The following is a 20,768-nucleotide window of genomic DNA, read 5'->3' on the forward strand; positions in this document are numbered from 1 at the left end:
TTTCTACACTGCAAATGGAAAATACATGGAGATCTTTAATGTTTAACACTCAGACTGGTTCTGCACATTCTTGGAAGCCATTGCCTCCCAGCCCCAGGTAACATCTAAGTGATGTTCTGCAAACACGTGCACCTTGCCAGGACTGGCAAACACTCCAGGCTCTGTGCACACATGACTACCTATGGGGGCCCCATGTCGCTGAAAGCCAACATATGGAGTTAGTTCACCCAAATATGAACACCCCAAGAACACTGGCTATGCTGTGCAGGTGGACATTGTGACAGCAAACATCAGAGGGGTTCATATTATTGCTGCATCTGATAGGTGTTGGGTACCTTTCTGTTTCATTTGTGAGTAAATCCAGACCTTACAGAGAACCCTGAGTGCATTCATCAGCTTACCCTCGTATGAGAGGAGAAAAAGAGTCAAGTTTATTTATGGCCAAAATATTTGAAAAAATAAAAGACATCACACTGTGTACTGGGCTGACTGGGGGGGGGGGGGGTGAGGAAGGTGTAGCTCCCAGAGAGCAGGAGAGCAGGAGGGCTTACCCAGGTGGTTTGCTCTGTATTTGCAGAGCCTGGTGCTTTGACTGCGAGGTGAAGGGGGAGAGGAGGAGGCACACCAGGGGCATGCTAATGTTAGGAGGAGGAAGCAGCTGGTCTCACTGCCCTGAGAAGGAGTATTGACGGAGGTCCTCGGGGGCAGACAGAGAGGCTCACGGGTTTCTGTAGCAGGGAATTGCCTCTTGGTGTACTCCTGCTGTGCTGAGGTAAATAAGGCTCTACCTACGGTGGTAAATAAATAAAATAGAACAAAACAAAAAATCTGATTCTTTTCATGGACCTTCCAACCAAGGAAAATATACATTACTTTTTGAGACGCTGAGTGGGACTCAAACACCTCAGTGGCAGGCAGTGGCCCATGAAATGTTTGATGTTAGTCCATGTGAAAGACAGTTAACTAGACAGACATGTCACGATCTAAAATACCTATTACTTTTCTCATGAAAGCAGTGACCCTAAAGCAAAGCAATTTTAATGTACAGACTATAAACACTTTTATTTGTAGGGAAGGAGTAATTTTTCCACCTCAACTTTTTACCTAGTAACAAAACCAGAATAAACACATAGGCTTTTACTCCTCTCCATTTCTCCAATGTGTTCCCATCTTCACTTCTTGGGTTTTCAAGATTTCCAGCTCTTTTTTTTTTTTTTTTCCCCAATAAATACTCCAAAACACTTTTTTAGGGCCACATCTATAGTAACAAATAGAGATTATACTCTCAGCACAGGCATACAGTGATGTGTACTTTGTCACTAATACCTGTAACAACTTCTGTATGAGACTCTCACAACCAGGGGCTTGGATGTGATTTAACTGAATTTTTCACAATACTCACACCTCTCCTACAAATGCCTACAATGCTGCAATGCCACATTACTACTAAACCTTTAGGATTACTGATGTAGCTTTTGTATTGATATAGGCATGAAATAATTTTGGTATCATTTGCAATTATGTACATTAAGCATGGCAACAGTGCTACAGTATGTCATCCACTACTAGTCCCAGTGTGGAGATTGTGAAGTGCTGTTGATGGTATTTACTGACTGGGGAATCATTGGCAACACCAATCCTTTATGTTTAAAGTATTATTTCCTTCTCCATTCAGCTCTTTTGTCATTTAATACCAATGGATTTTATAAGGGAACATGGCCCCAGACATGCCAAGCCAAAAAAATCTCTGCAATTTTTCAGTTTTTCTTCTATTCAATAGACCTCATAAGAAGAAAAAGATATTTCTGCTGACTCTATAAAATTATCCCTAAAGCTTTTCTAAAGCTAAAGTAATACCACAGAAATAGCATCAGCACAGCCCAGGGGAAGATGGTTTCCATTCCTCCTCTGGGTATTTGCAGTCTCAGGCCTGTCTTCATCACTGACTTGCCACACTTTGAGGTCTTGATTCAGTTGCCCAAACATGGGCATGTGTTTTCACTGAGCCTCTTTATGGGTTTCCATGTGAGACACATGGGGAGCGTGTAGAACCTCCTGGACTTCCCAGACAGCAGCCAGGTGTTAGGCAGAACATCAGAGGCATCTCAGGTGACACAAACGGGCGTGGCCACATCAACACCAACAGTCTGAGCTGCTGTGCTGTGCTGTACAGGTGTTTGCCTACACACAACCATTGTGTCAAATACAGCCCAACACTCAGAGGCTACTTTGTCACTTCTAGAGGAAGCACCTATCAGGCAAAAATGTTCTTTTTCCCAAGAGCTGTTCCCTTGTTCTTTGGTATTCAGAGAGATGAATCCTGAGATGTGTTTTTCAAAAGATAATTTCATTTGGGGCTCAGTTCATTCTAAATTCTTCTTTCAAATTGTCCGCAGAGCTGAACAAGCTATGTTTTAGCGTGAAACCCAGGTCCTATTGAAGTTAGTATGCATTTTGCAACTGACTCCAAATAAATTAGGATTTATTCCTAGAAAGCATCTATCTGGACCAACTAAGGGACATCTTTCAATTGCCATCACCATTATGTGGAGAGACAACAGATGAACAAAACTGGTCTCAGTGATAAATGCTCCATCCACCACACTGAAAAGGGTACTGATGTAGCTGCTGTTGGAGAAACTAAAAGGAAACTGGACTGAAAGCCAAATCTGTTGGGGTTTTTTCTTCATGATTTTTAAAGAGCAGCCCCAGAAGCGTTAAGCATTTTATTTAGTACTTAGAGTGCAACAGCAATGAAACTTAACATTATAGGGAGTGTGTTCCCACTAGAAAATGTCTTCAACAGCTCATAAAAACCTGGCCATTTATCAGCACTGCAGGAGATCTTTATTACCTCCCTACAGCATATGCTCTCCTATGATGTAGTTATTGATTTAACAAGTAAACTTCGTGGCAAGCTTTTATCTTGGAATTAGCAGCAAGACTGAAATAGAGCCCTTATTATTCTAATAACACGGAAATGTGAGATTCCTGTATATTCCATATCATCACCTTAACAAGCATCCCATTAGGGCTGTCTGACTGCCACATCAAAGCATGTGCTGTGAGGACTTTAACAATCATGATATCATACTCGCCCCCAGCAATTTCACAACCTTCTTGTTTTTCTTCCTACAGGTTTGGACATCAGGCAAGCTCAGGTTATTGTGCTGTCATCGGGTACCAAATGTATAAATGGGGAATACATAAATGACCAAGGGCTTGCGGTCAACGACTGCCATGCAGAAATTGTGGCAAGAAGGGCATTTGTTCACTTCCTCTACTCGCAGCTGGAGCTACACTTAAGGTAATTGAATTCTGTTGATTTTGGGGGGCTGTTATATGGCCTTCAGTGGAACAAATCCATCCTCCAGACAAGTGAACTATTTGTTTCTTTATGGCATTTTTTCTGAGTCTTTAGGGGATGAAGGAACAATACACTGCACAAAAAAAATGAGAGCTAGGTAGTCTAAAGTGGTGGGTCATGAGCTGCTTTAGTTCAGCTGATTCTCTTTCAGTAGAGATTAGATATGACTCATAAAGCTAGGGTTTATGAAGCCTGATGATTTTGTACAAATCTTTACGTGCAGGCTTATTAGCATCATTCACTGACCAGAGACTTGAGGGGAGTCATTTTGCTTAATGCAGCCATTTTCCTGTCTTCCTTGCTGCTGCTGAAGGATCTCAAAGAAGTGATTTATTGATCATTAATGTCTTCATTGACTCACTAGAGAACCAATGAGTGTTAACAGCTCAGTAAACTTTGTGCCAAAGTGTAAGATGCTATCACTCACTCCTTCTTTATGATGTTTTAAAATGTTACAGCATGTAGAATCATTACAGTGGAATTATTGTTCCTGTCTTCAGCCAAATCCACCTTGTTACCATTTAAATGGTTAGTGGGTCATACACTGTGTAGAAGATGGTAATAAGTGAGGTACCTCAGAATGTCTTGTCGTTGATCATGTCTATCAACAGTCTGGAAGAGGTTATGTAGTGCTAGGTTATAAGCTTTGCAGAGGACACCAAAATGTGGGGAGGACCAGTCACTGTGCTTGAGGGCTGGTCTGTCATTCCAGCAGGCTGGAGGGCTAGACCAGCAGGAACTTTGACAGAAAACTTGGCAAGGACAAATTCTAAGTCCCACACCAAGGAGGAGAGAATGGCCTTCCTCCTTTCCACCAAGAAGGAAAGAAACACATGCTAGGGAACAGCTCTGCTGAGAGGGGATGGGGTTTGTAGGCAGACAAGAAGAAGGACATTAGCTAGTGGTGTGCCTCACAGCAGAGAGGGTCAGCAGGACCCTGGAAAGTATGAGGAGTCTGCCAAGGGATGTGAGCACCCACCACTAATCAGCACTCATTAAACCACATCTACAATACTATGTGCAATTTTGGGTGCCCCAAAGGAAAGACATCAACTATCTGACACAAGCTCAGCAGAGGCCACCCAGGTTCTCAGGGGCCAGAGCACTTGGGCTGTGTGGAAGGGCAGATGGATCTGGACCTGGCCAGCCTGGAGGTGGGATGGCAGAGCCAGCAAAACATGTCAGCAACACAATGGAGCTGACATCTTTACCAAGGTGTGCAATGGGGAGGTGACAGGAAAGAGGCACACACTGAAAGAAGAGAAGCTCAGTCTGAGTAGGAGGACTAATATTCCTCATGGCAACAGGCAAGCAGTGGGACAGGTCACCCAGCACGGTTAGGTAGTCTCCCTCCTGTCTTGGACATTTTCAAAATCTGAGTGCATAGAGCCTTGAGCAATCTGTCAAACTACTTTGAGAAGGAGGTTGGGATAGAGATTTAAGGTCCTTACCAGCCTAAATTATCCTATGATGTGAAAACTGAGCAGAAGTGGAGCTGAGGTGGCATTTATTATATTGAAGGAACCAAGGACTGCAGGAAGCAAGGAGAGAAAATGTCTTGGTTTGAAAGACAGGTGTCTGCTAAGGAAGGCAGGAGCCTCCCTTGGAATGACAGATGCAACCCCCTTCCCTCCGAGTTATAATAATTTTGAAATCAAGGGGCTTTTAGGCAAAGATGTGGGAAATAGGAATAACAGTTCTTTACTATTATGTATCTATGTGTGTATAACCAGTCAAACAAACAGCAATAACCATGGCAGTAGCAGCAAACAATCACAAACCCAGTGCCAGCCTTCTCGGCTGTCGGGCCCTTTCCCCTCGGGTGCAGTTTTGCTCGCAGCCGGCAGGGGCGCTGGCGGCTCCCGGTGAGCAGGGCAGGTGCCATGGTTCCCCCGCGGCTGCAGGGGGCGCTCCGGAGCGAGCTCGGGGAGCACGCGGCACCGGTGCCCTGGGATCCCGGGAAGGGATGGGACAAAGGCTTCACAAACCCCTGGGCAGCCGATCCCGGTGTCCGGCCGGACCCTCAGGAACAGCAGGCTGGAACGGCAGGCTGGAACGGCAGGGACGAGCACAAATCCCGGGTGGCAGATGCGATGTATCCAAACGGGGAACCCCCCGGAGGTCTGGGCAGGCAGGGCGAGCACAGCTACAGCATAACGAAGGCTCGAAGCAGCAGCGGGGCAGGGCGGCCACGGCCCAGCTCCAAGCACGGCAGGGAAGGCGGGCTTGGGATCCCGGTGTTTCTCCAGCAGAAAGAAAAGCGGACGTGAAAAAAAAAAACAGCTTCCTCTCTCTCTGGATGCCGAGACCAAACTGCCCACATCCCCAGGTGAAACAAAAAGAGCAGCCAGGTCCTTTGTTTTCCTGAAGTATTCAGCCATTTGTTCCCCTAGCAACATGTATACGGGAAAATTCCTTTAACAGAAAAAAAACTAGGAATAAACTAAAACCCCAACAGAAACCAAAGAAAAATCCTTTCTCTGTAGGTCATTCTTCTGCCCTCCATTCTTGTGTGCAAATCTGTGTGACTTTCTCTGAAGGCCATTAACCTCGCTGCAAAAACTTGCTTTGCCTTCAGAAGGTTTTGCATCAGATCACAGACACAAGGGTTAGTCTAAGCAGGATTGTGTGTTCTTGTAAGCACCTGTTATACTGTTGCACCTAAGCAACAATAACAGGAATAATGGCTGTTTTCACTTCAGGCTGGAGTTGAAGACAAGAGAGTATATTGAGTACATGGGTTTGGCTAACAAAGGGGGACAAGAGCATTGAAGGGTTTAATCAAAAACAATATTCTCTCTATTTCATTCTGAATTGCTTTCAAGTTTACATTAAATTATTATGTTTTCAGCAGTGCAGCAGCCCTAGTACTTGCTTCATGCTATGGTCTCTTGGGAAACAAGTGCTAACACTGTATCTTAAACTATTGTATTGATCCACCTCCCTAACACATTCAGTCATATTATTATTTTATTTGGATCAATGTTAACAGCCTTTTGTTAAGAGAATCCTCAGTGCAGCACAAGCTCTGTTCACAATAACTTCACATCACTCCCTGTTCAGCCAAGACCAGGCACCACCGCTTGCCTGACCAGCACCCACCATAAAAATCTCAACCAAAATTGTCAAGGCTAAGCACCTTTGAAAGACAGAGCTGGAGATATTGCCAAATCAGATTTTGCTTCCTTAAAGTCCATGGGGAAGAAAAACTATGTGTTATGATATATTCTTCAATTCTAATGTTTATTGCTACACACACAGTTTTCTAACATCAATGGGAGTTTTGTCATATGGTGACAAAATGGGGGGGGGGTTGAAAATGAAATAAAAAATGCAGTTTCTGCACATTGAAATCACGTTTACTTCTTTTTCACTGGAAAAAGAGAGAAATCTATTCAGAAAGAAAACACGGGATGCTGCCACATAGCTAGGAGGACAGAGTTTTTTAAGACAGGCATGTTAACTCAGCTCCACTGGGTCTACCTGCACACCATCTCCTCAGGCTTGGGGGAAACACAAAGCTGTTGTAACGCATTTACATTAACCTCGCCCAAATTAAACTCATCTCCCAGGCCAGGAAACTGTTGTACAAAGTCATAAACGAACTGAAACCAAAAAGATGGTGCTCTAATTCCAAAAGTGAATGAAAGCATCGTTCTAGACTCAAAGAGCTTAAATTTTTCATCATTCACTATGGAACAGGCAAGTTTGTTCTGTGGAGAGTATGTCCTATTTTCCACATACCTTCCTCCCACCAAGCCTACCTACTGAAAGTGGTCTCTGCAGCTGGATTTCAAACTTCAGGAACTTCCAGTGAAAGAAATAGTCTTTTGTATCATGCTGTCTTTGAAATGGAACCTCCTTTCCAGAATTTACAAATTCTACCATTGATCTCGGTGAAGCAAAACACATGCTTCGCTGAGTGTAGCCTGAAGGCTTCTAAGAGCAAGGGCAAGCAGGTTGGAGAAAGCAAGGGCCAGGATATAAAACTGATGGCCAGAAGACAGGGATTCACTAATTGAGTTTACTTCTTGGCAGTCAAGTGTTACCCAGATCCCCACGGCTCCTTTGATCACCAGTGGAGAGAGATGGCATCAACTGAGGTGGAACTCAGCAGACCTTTTCAAGTATTTGTTGGGGGTGAGATGAATTGCCATGTACTGGGGCAATTTTTTTTCCATTTCTCTGAAGAGAGAATACAGCAACTTCTTCACATATTTAAGCTGCAGAACAATTCCATCCACAAGCCAATATTGCAGCAATATGTAAATTACTTTTTTCCCCCTTCTCTTCTTATTGCCATATGTTAGAGGTGTGACTTCCCTGACTTTTCTTGGGAAAGAGTTCCAGAATGGGAACTTTATCGTCTCTAAGAAGCAAGAGTGACAAATACTTCAAAAGGAAACTTTCTTTCAATAATTCATTGTCTAGAGCTTGAGTTAAATAAAAGCTAAAAGCACAACTAAAACCTGTCAGCTTCTAACCAGTCTGATTAAAACCCTTAGCCCTCCCAGATTTCATTTTTATGACAACCATAATCCTCCAGTTCTCAAGACTTTCACGAAAGAGATGAGAAGTAAGACATAAATTTCCTGATGTACAAAAGAAGGACAAGAAAGACCTTTCAAGAAGCTTTTTCTAAGAATCACCATCAAAAAGCACATGAATATCATAGTCTGATTCTTTTGCAGTGGTGGTAGGAAAATTGACATCATTTTCAATGATATTATTTATACCAACTGGCCAATAGGGAAGAAAAGAAAATACAACTCTTCCTTTTTTAAGAAAAATAAAATTAATAGACTATCCTTAAAATAAATCAGCACTATGGTGGTGCTGTAGTGCACCTTTCAGGTGCCAGGGAGATGATTTTACCAGAAGGTAAGCTCTTTCAGCAGGTCAGATGCAAACCACTGTTTATTTTATACATAAAAAGCAAGGAATAGTCTTAATTAGTCCCGTTATTTTTTCCAGGAAAACCAGCTGCTCGTTACACATCTACTAAGCCTGCTGTCAGTTTGTCTGGGATGCTCTCTTGTACTATGTAGTAGTAGAAACTTCCTATACATACACTTACATGCCAAAAACAGCTCCTCTGCTTGTCAGGCTTTGTTTCACCAAAATGCTGCAGAAGTATGTGCTTAAGTATCTTCTTGAAGTCAGCTCAAAACATAGGCCATGTGTTATGCTGAATAATGAACTTAAGCACAAGATTATAATTGAGCACGTTCTTAAATATTCCTCTTGAATCAGCCTCAAATCCTAACTCCCACAGAAATTCGTAAAAGGCAAAGGTTTAGGGATTAATTCTGCTCTTTTAGCCACTGCCAGCATGCAGAAATGACATTTTAATGCCACCCCCTGAATGAATGGGATCTGTAGGCTCACTGTGGGCTCCTCTCTCCATTGCTTTGTGCAGGTTGTGTATGGCTGTGCAAAGGACATTGTAAAGGACTGCTACTGCAAAGTCATCTTCTCCCTCACAGTCCAAAACACCTGTCCCAGAGGCAAGGCACAAGGGTGCTGGTGCTGGTGTAGAGGTGACTTAGCAAAAGTGCATCTCATGCTTCACCTGACCATTTCTACAAGATCCCTGTGTCCTCCTGGGCTTTGAAATACCCCAAACGTCCCACGCACAAGAATCTTTACTAAGCCATGGCAGATGGTGTTGCAACCCAAAATTTTCCAGCAACTCTTTTCCAGTTTTGTTATTAAGCATATTTGGCCACAGTGCAGAAATGAACCTCATGTTTGAGGTCATCTCCTAAAAAACCATCCCAAAGGCAGGTCAGGACCCTATGTGATATGAAGAACCTCAGCCTCCTGGAGGAAAGAGTCAAGCTGCCTTGCCCTCCAGCCCTGCCAACTATTTTTAGAGCAGCTGTCCATCACCCAACCTGGCAGCCACACTGGCCACAGACTCTTGTTGGTGCTCAGAAAGAGGTAAGAGTGCAAGGTTAATCAGTGAAAAACAATGACCAGTGAAAGTAGGATGGAGGCTGAACTGCTGAAATCCAGCCCAAAGCATTACTGTTCCAACCCTACATAGCAATTGTCTCCAAGCGCTGCAAGCTGCCCCCCCACATTCTGGTGAGATTTAATGTAATAATAGCAGGCATTTGGACTGCACAGTTTTGTATTCTCCCAGCTGATTTTGCAGTGAATTATTTAAAACTACCTGCAATTGCTCTAAAGTCCAAGCAGCAGGACTTACAGAGATTTTATTATTTCAGAGACTTGTATCAGGGCGATAATATAATTAGTGCAGTTGGGAAATTCCACCACAGCCAGCAGAAAATGAAGGAGCTGCATGTGGCAGCCCCAGCTCGGCAGCTGGTGTGACTCCCTGTCCCTGACAGGCAAGCTAATGTGCCTGTAAATTCCTCCTGACAGCAAACGCATCCTGGCATCAAAAAATGACAAAACACCCAAACCATGGAAGAGTGACAGCCAAACAGCTTCAATAGCACAGAGGCTGCACTGGGAGAAAACAGGCAGAGGCAGTTTGGATGAAAGCCAAGGACTCACTCAAAGGCTGAGTAAAAAGCACCCCTGTTTGCAGTATCAGGAGGCAGAGAGATAGCCAGAAATCGCCTTGGTTAATGGGCTGTCCTGTAGTGAATTAAACGGGTGGGATTCCAGCTTATTAACAGCATCCTAGGAAAATCATTACCTGCAGGTGCCATTCTGTTCAGAGATATTCCTACAAAAAGACCCTTAAGTTTTTGAGGGAAGGACCAGGCCATTGAAGGGAAAGGAGTCTCATCATAATTTCACCAATCACATTTTCACCTTCAAAATTATAATCGTGACCATCACCCAAATACATGTATTAGAGGCAGCTGTCTGTCACAGAAATTACCCATATCTTCCTAAATGTAACTCATCGGAGGAACCACACAGCAGCAGAGCCTTAATGCTGTGCTGTTGCTGCAAACAGCAGCACTGGGAGGGTTTGGCCTCCCGGGCAGCTGTTGCTAATGGAATATGTGCACTGCATCCCCATCTAGCTGCTGAACCACTGCAAAGATAAAAGCTTCATCTTGGTAAGTATCTTTTTCAACTCAGCTGAGAAAAGCCCACGCAAGTTTTGTCCACCCTTCTTAAGATGGCTTCTGATTTCCAAAAATGCCAAGTGACCAAGAGGACCCTGCTGGCCTAGGTGGAGCATTTGTAGGTGGCTCTGGTTGAATGAGGGAAAAGGGCAACACCTGGGGAGAAGGGAGGGCTGGCAGTGGTCATAGAATTTGGGTGCTTTGTTAGAGGCCCTTTTCAGTGGAGCATATGAACACACATCTCATCTGTGGTGATTGATGTTAATGGGATTCAAACATGTGCCTAGGTATTGTGATCAGCAGAGCTGATGTGTTCACATGAGAGCCCAAGAGAACTTTTCCTTTTTTCATGCACCAGAACCACTTTAAAATCAGTATGTTTATGCTTCTGTGCATAAGGAAGGAGAGTTACCCTTCAAAAATCCACATTTTATCATTAGAATATATCTTAGGTACGGAAGCCAAAAGCCCTTTAGCAGTTCTGATCTCCTTCACACATTTCTTCACTCAGAGAAGCTTATTGTTTTTCTCTTGTTGTCACTAGGCAAAATATATGATGCCAGGTGCTAATAAAAACAAACAAACAAGCTGACGGAGAAAAGGAGAGAGAGACAGCACAGAAATGTTTCTGATTTGGCATGTAACAAATGACCTGGAACCTCTTTTGTGATTATAGCAAACGGCGAGAAGACTGGGAGCGATCAATCTTTGTGCAATTAAAAGAAGGAGGCTACAGGCTGCGGGAGAACATCCTGTTCCATCTGTATGTGAGCACTTCACCCTGCGGAGATGCGCGCCTCAACTCCCCCTACGAAATCACAACCGACTGTAAGGAAAAAATCTTCCCTCTCCTTTTTCTCCTTTGTGCGTCTTTTGTCTTTTTTTGGTGTTTTTTCCTAAGATCAGTTCTTTTTGCTCTCTTTCTTTGCTGGCAGAAAGTGTTTCACTTGAAAGCAAAAACACTACAGGCTTTAGAGAGGGTGTGTGTGTGTGTGTGTCTGTGCAACTGGTGCTTGGTCCCATGTGCTGGGGAAGGTGTGCAGGGAAAATCAGAGCTTGGCAAGGCAGCTCCGCACTCCTGGGGCTCTGTGGCTCTGCTGGGGAATACATCCCTTAAAGCCTGCATTTCCTGCTTGCTACATACAGCCCTAAAAGTAAATAAGTGTTTTGGAAAGCATCCCCATGATCAAAGAGATCCTTGAAGCCACAGCCAGAGGCTGGACCAGAGGATCAGGGCTCTAACTGAAGATGCATAGACTCTACTCAGGATTCACACAGTACATATGGGTTCAAGGGTTGCATTTACACTAAACCAGGCTGCAACAGCTGGAGTCTGAAGAAGAGCACTAATACGACATGATATGATATGATATGATATGATATGATACAGCACATCTGTGGTGTTGATTGTTCGTCAGACTCTCTCCAAATATCACCTGCACTTGCAGCAAATAATGGCGAGATCCTTACGGAAAGGATCCTTCCCAAGCCATCCTGCCTATGTCAAATGTACTGCATGGTCACTGCATGGCAGATGGGTTAGCTGGAGTCCCCCAGGTAAGCCTTCCTTAGAGTCCCTACAACCATACCTATGGCATTCAGGCAAACACATGATTTTCCAGGGATTTCTTCTCTAGAGGTGATCCTGCAAATGAGATAAACAAATTGGCTCTTGAGCCAGTGTGTGCCACCCACAGACCTGCAGAGGTTGTTGTCTGTGACAACAAATCCCATCTCCAGCGCATGACCCAGCACTCTCACCTCATCACTCCCCAAACATGCACGTCCCTGTCCTTGCCCTGCCGTGGCTGAGGCACATCCTTGTTGCTTTTCCACTGCACCAGCTTTATCCCTGCCTAGCCACATGGAATTCCCCCAGCAAGGGACAGGGGACTCCAGAGATCTGTGGCTTGTTATCACATGCCTGTCACCCCATGATCCAATACACAAGGCACAAAGTACTCTCTTACCTCTGCCCCAGGTACTGCTCCTCATACATGCATTTAACAGTGCTGCAAAGTCCATAGTGCTGGCTGCCAAATGTACACATAATGAGAAATAGTCCTTGCCCTGACTACCTTGAATGTGAAGCAGGCAAGACAAAAGAATGGATGGAGGAGGAAGCATAGACATGGGAATGTAAAATTAATCACCCAAGGGCACACAACGACCTCACTTCCTCACAGGCAAATCCATCAGATGGTAGTTTCACTCCTGTGTGATTTCTTATTTGTATAAGTTATTTATTAATGATTAGGTATTATTCTGTCCAGAATAGAATTTTTTTTCATGTGTGAAAGAGCAGCTTGCTGGGGCGAGAAAGCAGAATGCACCTATTCAGGAAGGAAATGTGGTCCTTGCCTGACATGATTTCTACATTCTGCCAGGAGGGTTTATAAAATGAACAAAAGCAAGTAAGTGTTTAAAACACAAAATCAAATTGACAAATTCCTGATGAATTAACAAAATTAAAAGATACAGCATCATCTTAAATCAAAATTAAAAATAAAAAAGGCGCTGCTTATGAATATCAAAAAACAATAGTGATCTTTGGCCTTCCACTTTATAGGTGTATCAAGAAGTATCTAAAAAGGCTTTATGTTTGGTTAAAGGCACTCATGCTTTCCAGAAGGCAGGCTTCCTAGGGCAGCCCTTAGTTGATATCACAATTGGAAGCACCAAAATCTGTAATTATTTTTAAAATGTGGTCCATTCTCAAAAGCAACCGGAGGCTGTCCAGGCTGGGTTCTGCTCTTCTTTGCATGAGAAAGTTGGTGCTTTGGGCAGATGACAGCCAGTGCTGCCTGTTTATATGCAGCTGAACCCAGCCCTGGAGGTGAACCCTGCTTGGCTCATGGATTTCTTCAAAGACCACATAAATCTTCCAGCTAATGAGCTTCTATAGATAACATGATATACAAGCAGCTGTGCTTAAAAATATATAATCACACAGTACCTGACACAGGCAGTAAACAGTAAACTTACCATGAAAATAATTTTCCTGTTGGCTATTACACCAATTATTGTCCCAAGCAGAAGCTGAGGCAGAAAGGTTTGTGTGGCTTAGCCAAGGTTACACAGAGATTCAGTATCAGGACCTGAAGAGATGCTCTACCTGGCTCATAATTCACTCTTTTAACCAGATCTCTCTACCTTTGTCCTGTGCTCTTAAAATAATTCAGCACTGTGTAGAAACCCATGTTGCCAAAATCTGTCCTTCAGTGAGATAAGCATTTCCTTTTAGCTCACATTATCTCAGAGACATCTGGGAAGATAAGTATTTTATAAAGTTTATCATTCAGATCTTCTCTTTCCTCTTTTTTTTTCCTAAAGAAATAACCTTTCTTTCATCCAGTAATGACAAGAAACTCCAGATGAATGCTGCTTCATTTCTTAAACAACAAAGAAACCTCTCCTAGAGCTAGCACAAGCCATCAAACATTACTGATTATTCTCTAAAGATGCATTAACATTTAAAACCAGTGCCTCACCATGTGGTTCCTGGTTTTGAGAAGGAATATGATAAGCCTTTATCAATATAGGGAGTGAGTAAAATCCACTTCTCAAATCTCCTTCCAAAAATTTCCTATTATCCACCGTGTCTTTCCAGCACCCTCAGGGAGGCCTCACATTTCCTTCTTATGAGCTTTGTTCTGGTAAGGGAGGAGGTAAGCTAGCATGCTTTTGAAACCCAGTTTACTTGTTACTGGGTAGAGCAGAGTACCAAGTTTGTGACATGTGTGAAAGACTGACAGCTGCAATGCAGAGGAGAGGTCCAGGGAGCCCACATCCATGCCAGCTTCATGCAGGAAGGTAAGAGATCAGGGACAAGGAGATAAAATCTCACTTTAATTTGCAGAGATGCTCTTTTTGAATCAGACATAAACTGACTTGTTTGTTGATACATCCTTAGGCAGCTCTAAAAGAGAGACAAAACCCAGTTGGACCAGGCTGCTTTGAGCATGGAGGGGTTTCCTAACTTTTTTGGTAGGTCAGGAGGTTGGAAGAGCTTACAGGAAGTGAAGTCAGAGCTTTGGAAGGAGGTACAACCTGCAAGAGTAGGGGAAGAGGCTGAGGGGAGAGGGGCAAGAGCAGCTGAAAGCAGGAGAGGAGACCAGCCAGGTCAGATGATGCAGGAATATGAGACTGGGAAATGTTTCAGGTGCTTTTTATGGGTTTGTCCTGGCTCATCCTCTCCAGTCAGTCTCCTTCCCAAGACCCTTTTCATAATTTTCCAAGGTCAGCCTCAAGGTTGTAGCACAGCTAGATGGTGAAAAGGCAACATGTTCCCAGTGTCCTCACAACCCTAATTGCCCCTTCACAGACTCAGCTTCTTCCCCTGCTTCAGTTCAGTGCTGCAGGTCAGGGAGCCTGGGACATCTCCCTGTATGGTGCCTTCTCCCTTTGTGTACATCTGAGCAAGGTGTGCCTGGGTTTCTGACCTCTCCTAAGGGCAGTATCACGGCATCAATTAACGTGGGTTTCCTGAAGGGCCTAAGGGGGCTGCTGGCTCCCATTATGGCACACGCTCCAGCTCCTGAGGTGGAGCCCTGGGGGCAGCTCACCCTGTAGTATGTGTTGCATATTTTACACTTTCTCCTAAATCTAGGCCAAACCACAGAATAATCAAGCTCCTGATTTGCTAGAGCACCATCCTAGCTAATTTAGTGCTTCTTGACTCATTGGCTTTTTTTTTAAGTCTCTTGGAAAGCAAAATGAATTGCTTGAAAATTTGAGCTAAAGAAATCCTCTACTTCCCCACTCCTCCTTCCCTGGCAGTATTTTACCTCATTGTCCATCTTTTTTCTAGAGATGTGCTCTCTCTTTTTCACTACATGGATTGTCAAAGAGACAAACAGAATCTGCCCCAGGGCTTCTCTCAGTTCTTCTCCCCTGGGCTGCTTTTTTATCTCCTGCTAACATGCTGTATTGCCTTGTGCCATTGCCTTCTTGATAGCCCAGCTCCTGTTTTATCCCACACTTCCTTTAGGTCTGAAACACACCATTGCATCTGCTCCACATGGGGTTTTTCTCCTGCTTGTCTATTAACCTACAGCTGTGCTGAAGCTCTCATGCACACACATTTGACAGAGCTCTCATCTAGGCAGGACCCGCTTGCAGCTACGTGAGCCAGATCATTGCCTTGGTAGGTGATGTGGTCAGGAGATGTGCACTGCAGTTTTCAGAGAGTTGGGGAACTGAAGAGTACCCAGAGAGACATGTTTGTGCTCTCTACTTCAAGTCTGCTTTCACTTTGCAGACTTGTGCTTTCCCTGCTTGTGATTCTGGCTGCTGGATTTTACACTCCATTCTCAGAAAAAAATGCTCTGTTAACCCCCAAATCCAGGGGGGGAAGGGGTGCCCTGCTCACACCAGTAACTCAGCACTCCGTGTCCAGATGGGGCTGGCCCAGGTTGCATCATCCCCAAACCAGATCTCTGAAAGTCATATCCTGAGCAGACTGGCTGGAGAAGGCCAGATTCACACAGAGACCCTCTAAGGAGTCTGTCTGTCTCCAAGACATGGACCCAAATGATCTCCCAAAATTGTCACGAGAGTCTCAGCCCCAGAGCTCAGCATTCAGAGTCCGGCAGGGAGCTATCAGGATGGAAATACAATGAGGATACTTATGGCAGTCACTGGGCTAGAATCAATCCCCAAACCAATGGGTTTGGTGAACATTTCTGGATGTGCAAGGGCAAAAAATCTCTGCCTTCCTTTTACCAATCCCATGTTTTGTGTAAATGGGCAAATTCTGTTCTTGTGAGTAGATGATAAAAGGGGAAAGCACTTCAAGAAGAGCCATCTAAGTAACTCAGTGATCTGAAAAGAAATTAGATATCTGGAACTACAAGAAAATTCAGGTTCTAACAAAGTGATTAACTTTCCAATTACAAAAATTGAGGATAACCATAGGTCATCCCTTGGACTTGGACACTATTTTTTGTTCCCATTGCACAAGTGCTCTCAGGTCTCGCATCTCTCCGTCACGGCTGCTGGCCTGATGCAGTTTGGGAAACCATCTTGGAAATTCGTAGCTATTTGGTGCATGGTGCAGCTTCCTCCTAGGCTGCAAAGTTGATTTTATGCTGATGAATGGCCCATCTGTGGAACTGGGATGAAAGTGCATTATTTTCCTATTTTTCATATGACCGAGCAGAACAATACCTTGGGGGATCCCAGAACAAAATTATCATAGAGAACCATGCCCAGAAGTAACACAGAACTAAAAAGTGCATACACCACTGTAGGCTGTAGTGCTGAATACTGCCTCAGGAGAAATAATCCTAGCTCTAGGTGAATTACTGTGGTCAGCCCAGATTGCTTTGTCATATAAAGGATGCTGCAGAAATTGCAGATACAGCAAGAGGCTCTTGCATTACTTCACAGGCTAGGGAATTAGTATTAAAGAAAGTGGAAGGAAATTGTCCTTTCACTTCATTAAGACTGGGCTGGGTCTTATCCAAAAGGTTTGGGTTCAGATATGAGCACAGCACTCTTTGCCATCCTCCTTTGAGGTCAAGTTCTGTGGAAGCAGTGGCCCTTTCTGCTTGTGCCACTGACCCAGCCTCAATTTACCAAAGTAAACACAGAGGAAATGCAGCGACTTTCTACAGCTAACTAGAAGCTGGTCTGTCAAGGAGCTTGTGTCCCTGCTCAGGACTCTTAGCAGGCATTAGGTTTATATGTAATTGCCCTGTTTTCTAACTCAATCTTCCCAGGCTGCTGAAATGTGTTTCAGTGTGACTGCTTTCACTCATGTTAGTTTGGTAGGGAAAGCATGGTCACAGGACAGTTCCCTCTGGTCAAATCTCTCCATCACTTACACACTTCACCTATAGCTGGCAGCAGAGGTGAAGTGTGCTCCTGGCCCGGATGGGCAAAGGTGACAACAGTGCCCAGCCCAGGTGTGGTGGTCCTCTGTCCCCACAAGCACTGCAGGCCTGAGCAGTGGTCTGATTTAGCTCAGGGCTTTCCAGGTGTGGAGGTGGTGCTGTATGTAGACAGTTCAAAGATTTCTTCCCAGCATCTAAAATAAATCCATGCTGGCACTGTGGGGGAGCTTTCTTCTTTTGGGGAAGGTGGGCAAAGTGATTTCAGGAGAAGAAAGTGTGGCTGAGAGGAATCAGTGGGACCCTGGGACAGGAGGGCCACAGTGAGTATGGGAAAGTTTGAGGGAGAGTGGGTCTGTGATGTTCAGCTATGATGGGGAGTGGGCGAGAGACAGCGACATAAAGCCTGTGAGGGGTGGAGGGACTCTTCAAGATGAGTGAAGCCCCTCTGCTTCTTCCAATGCACAACACCCACACAGGACCTACAGGCACTGGTTGGAGCCATCTCCGGTGCTGCAAGAAGCTTTTCCTCCCCCAGCCTCTCCTACTCACTCTCGCTCATCCAAGGCTGCAGGGAAGGGAGAGAATGGAAAAGGGGGGAAAGACTCATGTCAGGGGTACCAGAATGGAGATGGTGACTGGCCCAAGCCCTTTGCTGTGAACCCTGAGCTCTTCTGATGCCACTTGAGGGAAAAGCTGCAGCAGCAGCAGCTGTTGCATCTCAATGCTCAGATGGACCCATTGCTCAGACAGAGCAGCAGTGCCAGAGGATCTGCAAGTATGTGGTCCACGTGTTCTGGAAATCCCATCACTTTTGGTAACCCAAAGGAGAGGTGTGATGCCTTACATGGCCTGTCATGCTAAACCTTTTGCCAATCCCAAAGCTCAGTTCTAGCCCCTAAACCTGCCAGAGAAACCAGTGGTGTCCAGGCTTAGGAGAGCTGTGAAAGCACTCATGGTTTTATTGTTGGCATTGTCATGCTAGAGCCCAGAATGCACCTTGGAAAGAGGCTCCCATTTTGCTACACTGGAGTCCTGAAGCTTTCAGTGCAATTAATCAACCTGTAAAAGTTTGCTGTTGCTTTATATTCCATTATTAATCTCCACCAGGCTGGGTGGTTAGGTTCTTAGTGGAGTTTTGCTAAAGTTGACTGGTGAATAACAACTTCACTTCATGGACAATTTCAGGTCTCAGAGTACTGACTGGCTGGAAAGAAACCAAAACGTGTCAGGCAAAATTTAGAAGAAAATAATTGTGTGAAAGTGGGATTGCATCTTATATTTCTCATATCTCCTGGTCATCAGTAACAAGGGGCAGAAAAACCCGATTTGATTTCCTCCCATGCCTAGTTCAGGGTAAGCATTTTCATTCAAGGCCACTTAGAATCAAATAAAAACTTGAATCTGTGTCTCCCAAGTCCTGGATCAGTGAATTCCCTATCAGCTGAGCTAGACAGCTCCCTTTCTTAACTCTGTGTTTTAAAACTTTGTCAGAACTGGCACATCATGAGAAAACTCTTTGCCTTTGACAATTCATTGAAAATGTCCCAATTCCTTCTCCTTGTGATATTCTTGGCTGCTTTTGCTTATTTGAGTTTTGTTGTTTCAGGGGGAGTTTAAAGTAGAAAATAAGATTTTTAGAAGTATATGTCAGTGCAGTGTGTGTCTATCCAGGAAAAGAGAAAGAATATGCTGAAAACTATGGATTGCTCAGAGCCAGCATTGGCCACAGCTTTGAAAAGCTTTCATGTAAAGCAAAATGTGTTTGCTAGGATTCAGGAAAACAGGCTTCCACAGCTATAATCAGATTCTAATTTTAACAGAATGCTTGAATTGCCGAAGGGCATTGCACTGTATTTATTGATTCTGCTTTGTTATGGGTTTTGCTGCTTTGTAAAACACTGCATTTAGATGCAATGTTCAGATGTGATAAAAAGGCTGCATTAATCAGCAAAAGACCATGCCTGAGAAGTTTTCAGAATAGTAGTAGAAAATTTCACCAAGAAATTGCTCCCTGTCCCCAGATTTGTCCAGCCCAAGGAATAGTGGTGTCTCCAAAGCCCTCTGCAGCAGGGAAAAAGAGACCACATGCTCCTGGACATTCCCCCATTCCACCCCGACATCCCACAGCCTACTAAAGATACTCACCTAAATAAGGCACGGGGGTTTTTTTGGTGGAAAATATCAAACCATAGTTGGGAAAAGTCTCTGTGGGTGAAAACTACACCCACTCAGATCTAATTTACTCTAATTTACCCTTCCACTGAGTTGGAATCACAGGTAAAACTCATAAGCTGAGTTTTAGAAAGCTTATTAGGCAGCTCCAGGTCCAGTTAAGATTTGTGGGAGTTCTGGAAGTCCTTAGACTTCTGGGGAGTTTCTTGGAGTCTTAGGAGAAAAATCTGAAGACATCTGTATGAGTAACAAACAATTTAATTCTAACCATGATCCTGCAAGCTGCCTTCTCTGGCCAGTCTTGGGCAACTCACCTCACTCTGGTAATTTCTATTTCTACGTCTGTAAAATGGGAATAAAAGGTATCCAACAATCACAGCTCTGAGAAAGGGTAATTAATGCTGAGAGTAGAATATTAAAATGGAAAACACTGTAGATTCTATGCACTGTTATAAAATTATTCAGAATAATTTGGCAACTAAAATCACAGATTTTTAAGGCCAACAGGAACCATTTCCTGGCGATCAAGATTTAATTTCTTCAGTCAGAAACCATAGGACTCCAAAGCTCCAGAAGCTGAAGTAGAATATATGTGGTGATGCATCAGGAACCACAGCCTCTCTAGACTCATACTAACTACAGTGTGGCTGAAAATCTGTTGACCTTGTTGACAGATGGCTCTTGTTTCTGTCTCATGGGGTTCATTTTCTGTTTTCATATTTTGCTGACTTCTTTCACAACATTTTCTGTAAACCATCCCTGAAGATTTCAATTTCCCAAAAGCAACAAAATCCCAAAGCCACATGAATAACAGCATGTTTTGTTGATAAAAGAGGGTTATGATGAATAACACATTCTCTTTATGTTTGTGTAAACTTTTTGATTAAAATATGGCAGGGGAGAGAATTGTCACCAAATAGGTGATTCCAGTGATGTTGATAAAATTTTCACACAAAGTATATTTAAAAGATAAAGCTTAGCTTTAAGAGAAAACATTTCTCATTAACAAAAAAAAAAAAAAAGGAAAGATACAATGATGCATGGCTTAGGACGTGGCTGAATAGCTGGTCCTCCCTGGTCTCTGATGGATGCAGCATCTCACTCTCCACATGCAGCCTCCAGCCACTGGCTTTGATCAGCTGCTGACCTGGGAACCAGCAGCATCTCTCCACAAAGATGAGCTGTGCATTGCTGGAGACCATCTAGTGGCCTCTCTGTCTGGTGACAAGCCTGATGCAGGCCTCAGAGGCAGAAGTCTTCTCACAGAGTTCACAGCACCAGTGCAGCCCTTTGCCAGATCTCTAGACACTGCTCTGTGGGAGCAGCTGCACTTTCAAA

At 44.0% G+C, this 20,768-nt stretch overlaps 1 protein-coding gene across 1 annotated transcript in view; it reads left to right on the forward strand.

The window, feature by feature from the left end:
• Positions 1 to 20,768, forward strand: part of ADARB2 (adenosine deaminase RNA specific B2 (inactive)) — a 307,587-nt gene that overhangs the window by 258,181 nt on the left and 28,638 nt on the right. The window contains exons 5-6 of the mRNA XM_042043582.1: positions 3,139 to 3,307; positions 11,099 to 11,250. Coding sequence (XP_041899516.1) covers positions 3,139 to 3,307; positions 11,099 to 11,250 — 321 coding nt within the window. The remainder of the gene's footprint in view (positions 1 to 3,138; positions 3,308 to 11,098; positions 11,251 to 20,768) is intronic.

This window comes from Corvus kubaryi, unplaced genomic scaffold (genome assembly GCF_017639235.1).
Source record: "Corvus kubaryi isolate FWS band 111438036 unplaced genomic scaffold, C.kubaryi_AGA036_p1.0 37398, whole genome shotgun sequence".
In the NCBI taxonomy this organism is placed as follows: domain Eukaryota; kingdom Metazoa; phylum Chordata; class Aves; order Passeriformes; family Corvidae; genus Corvus; species Corvus kubaryi.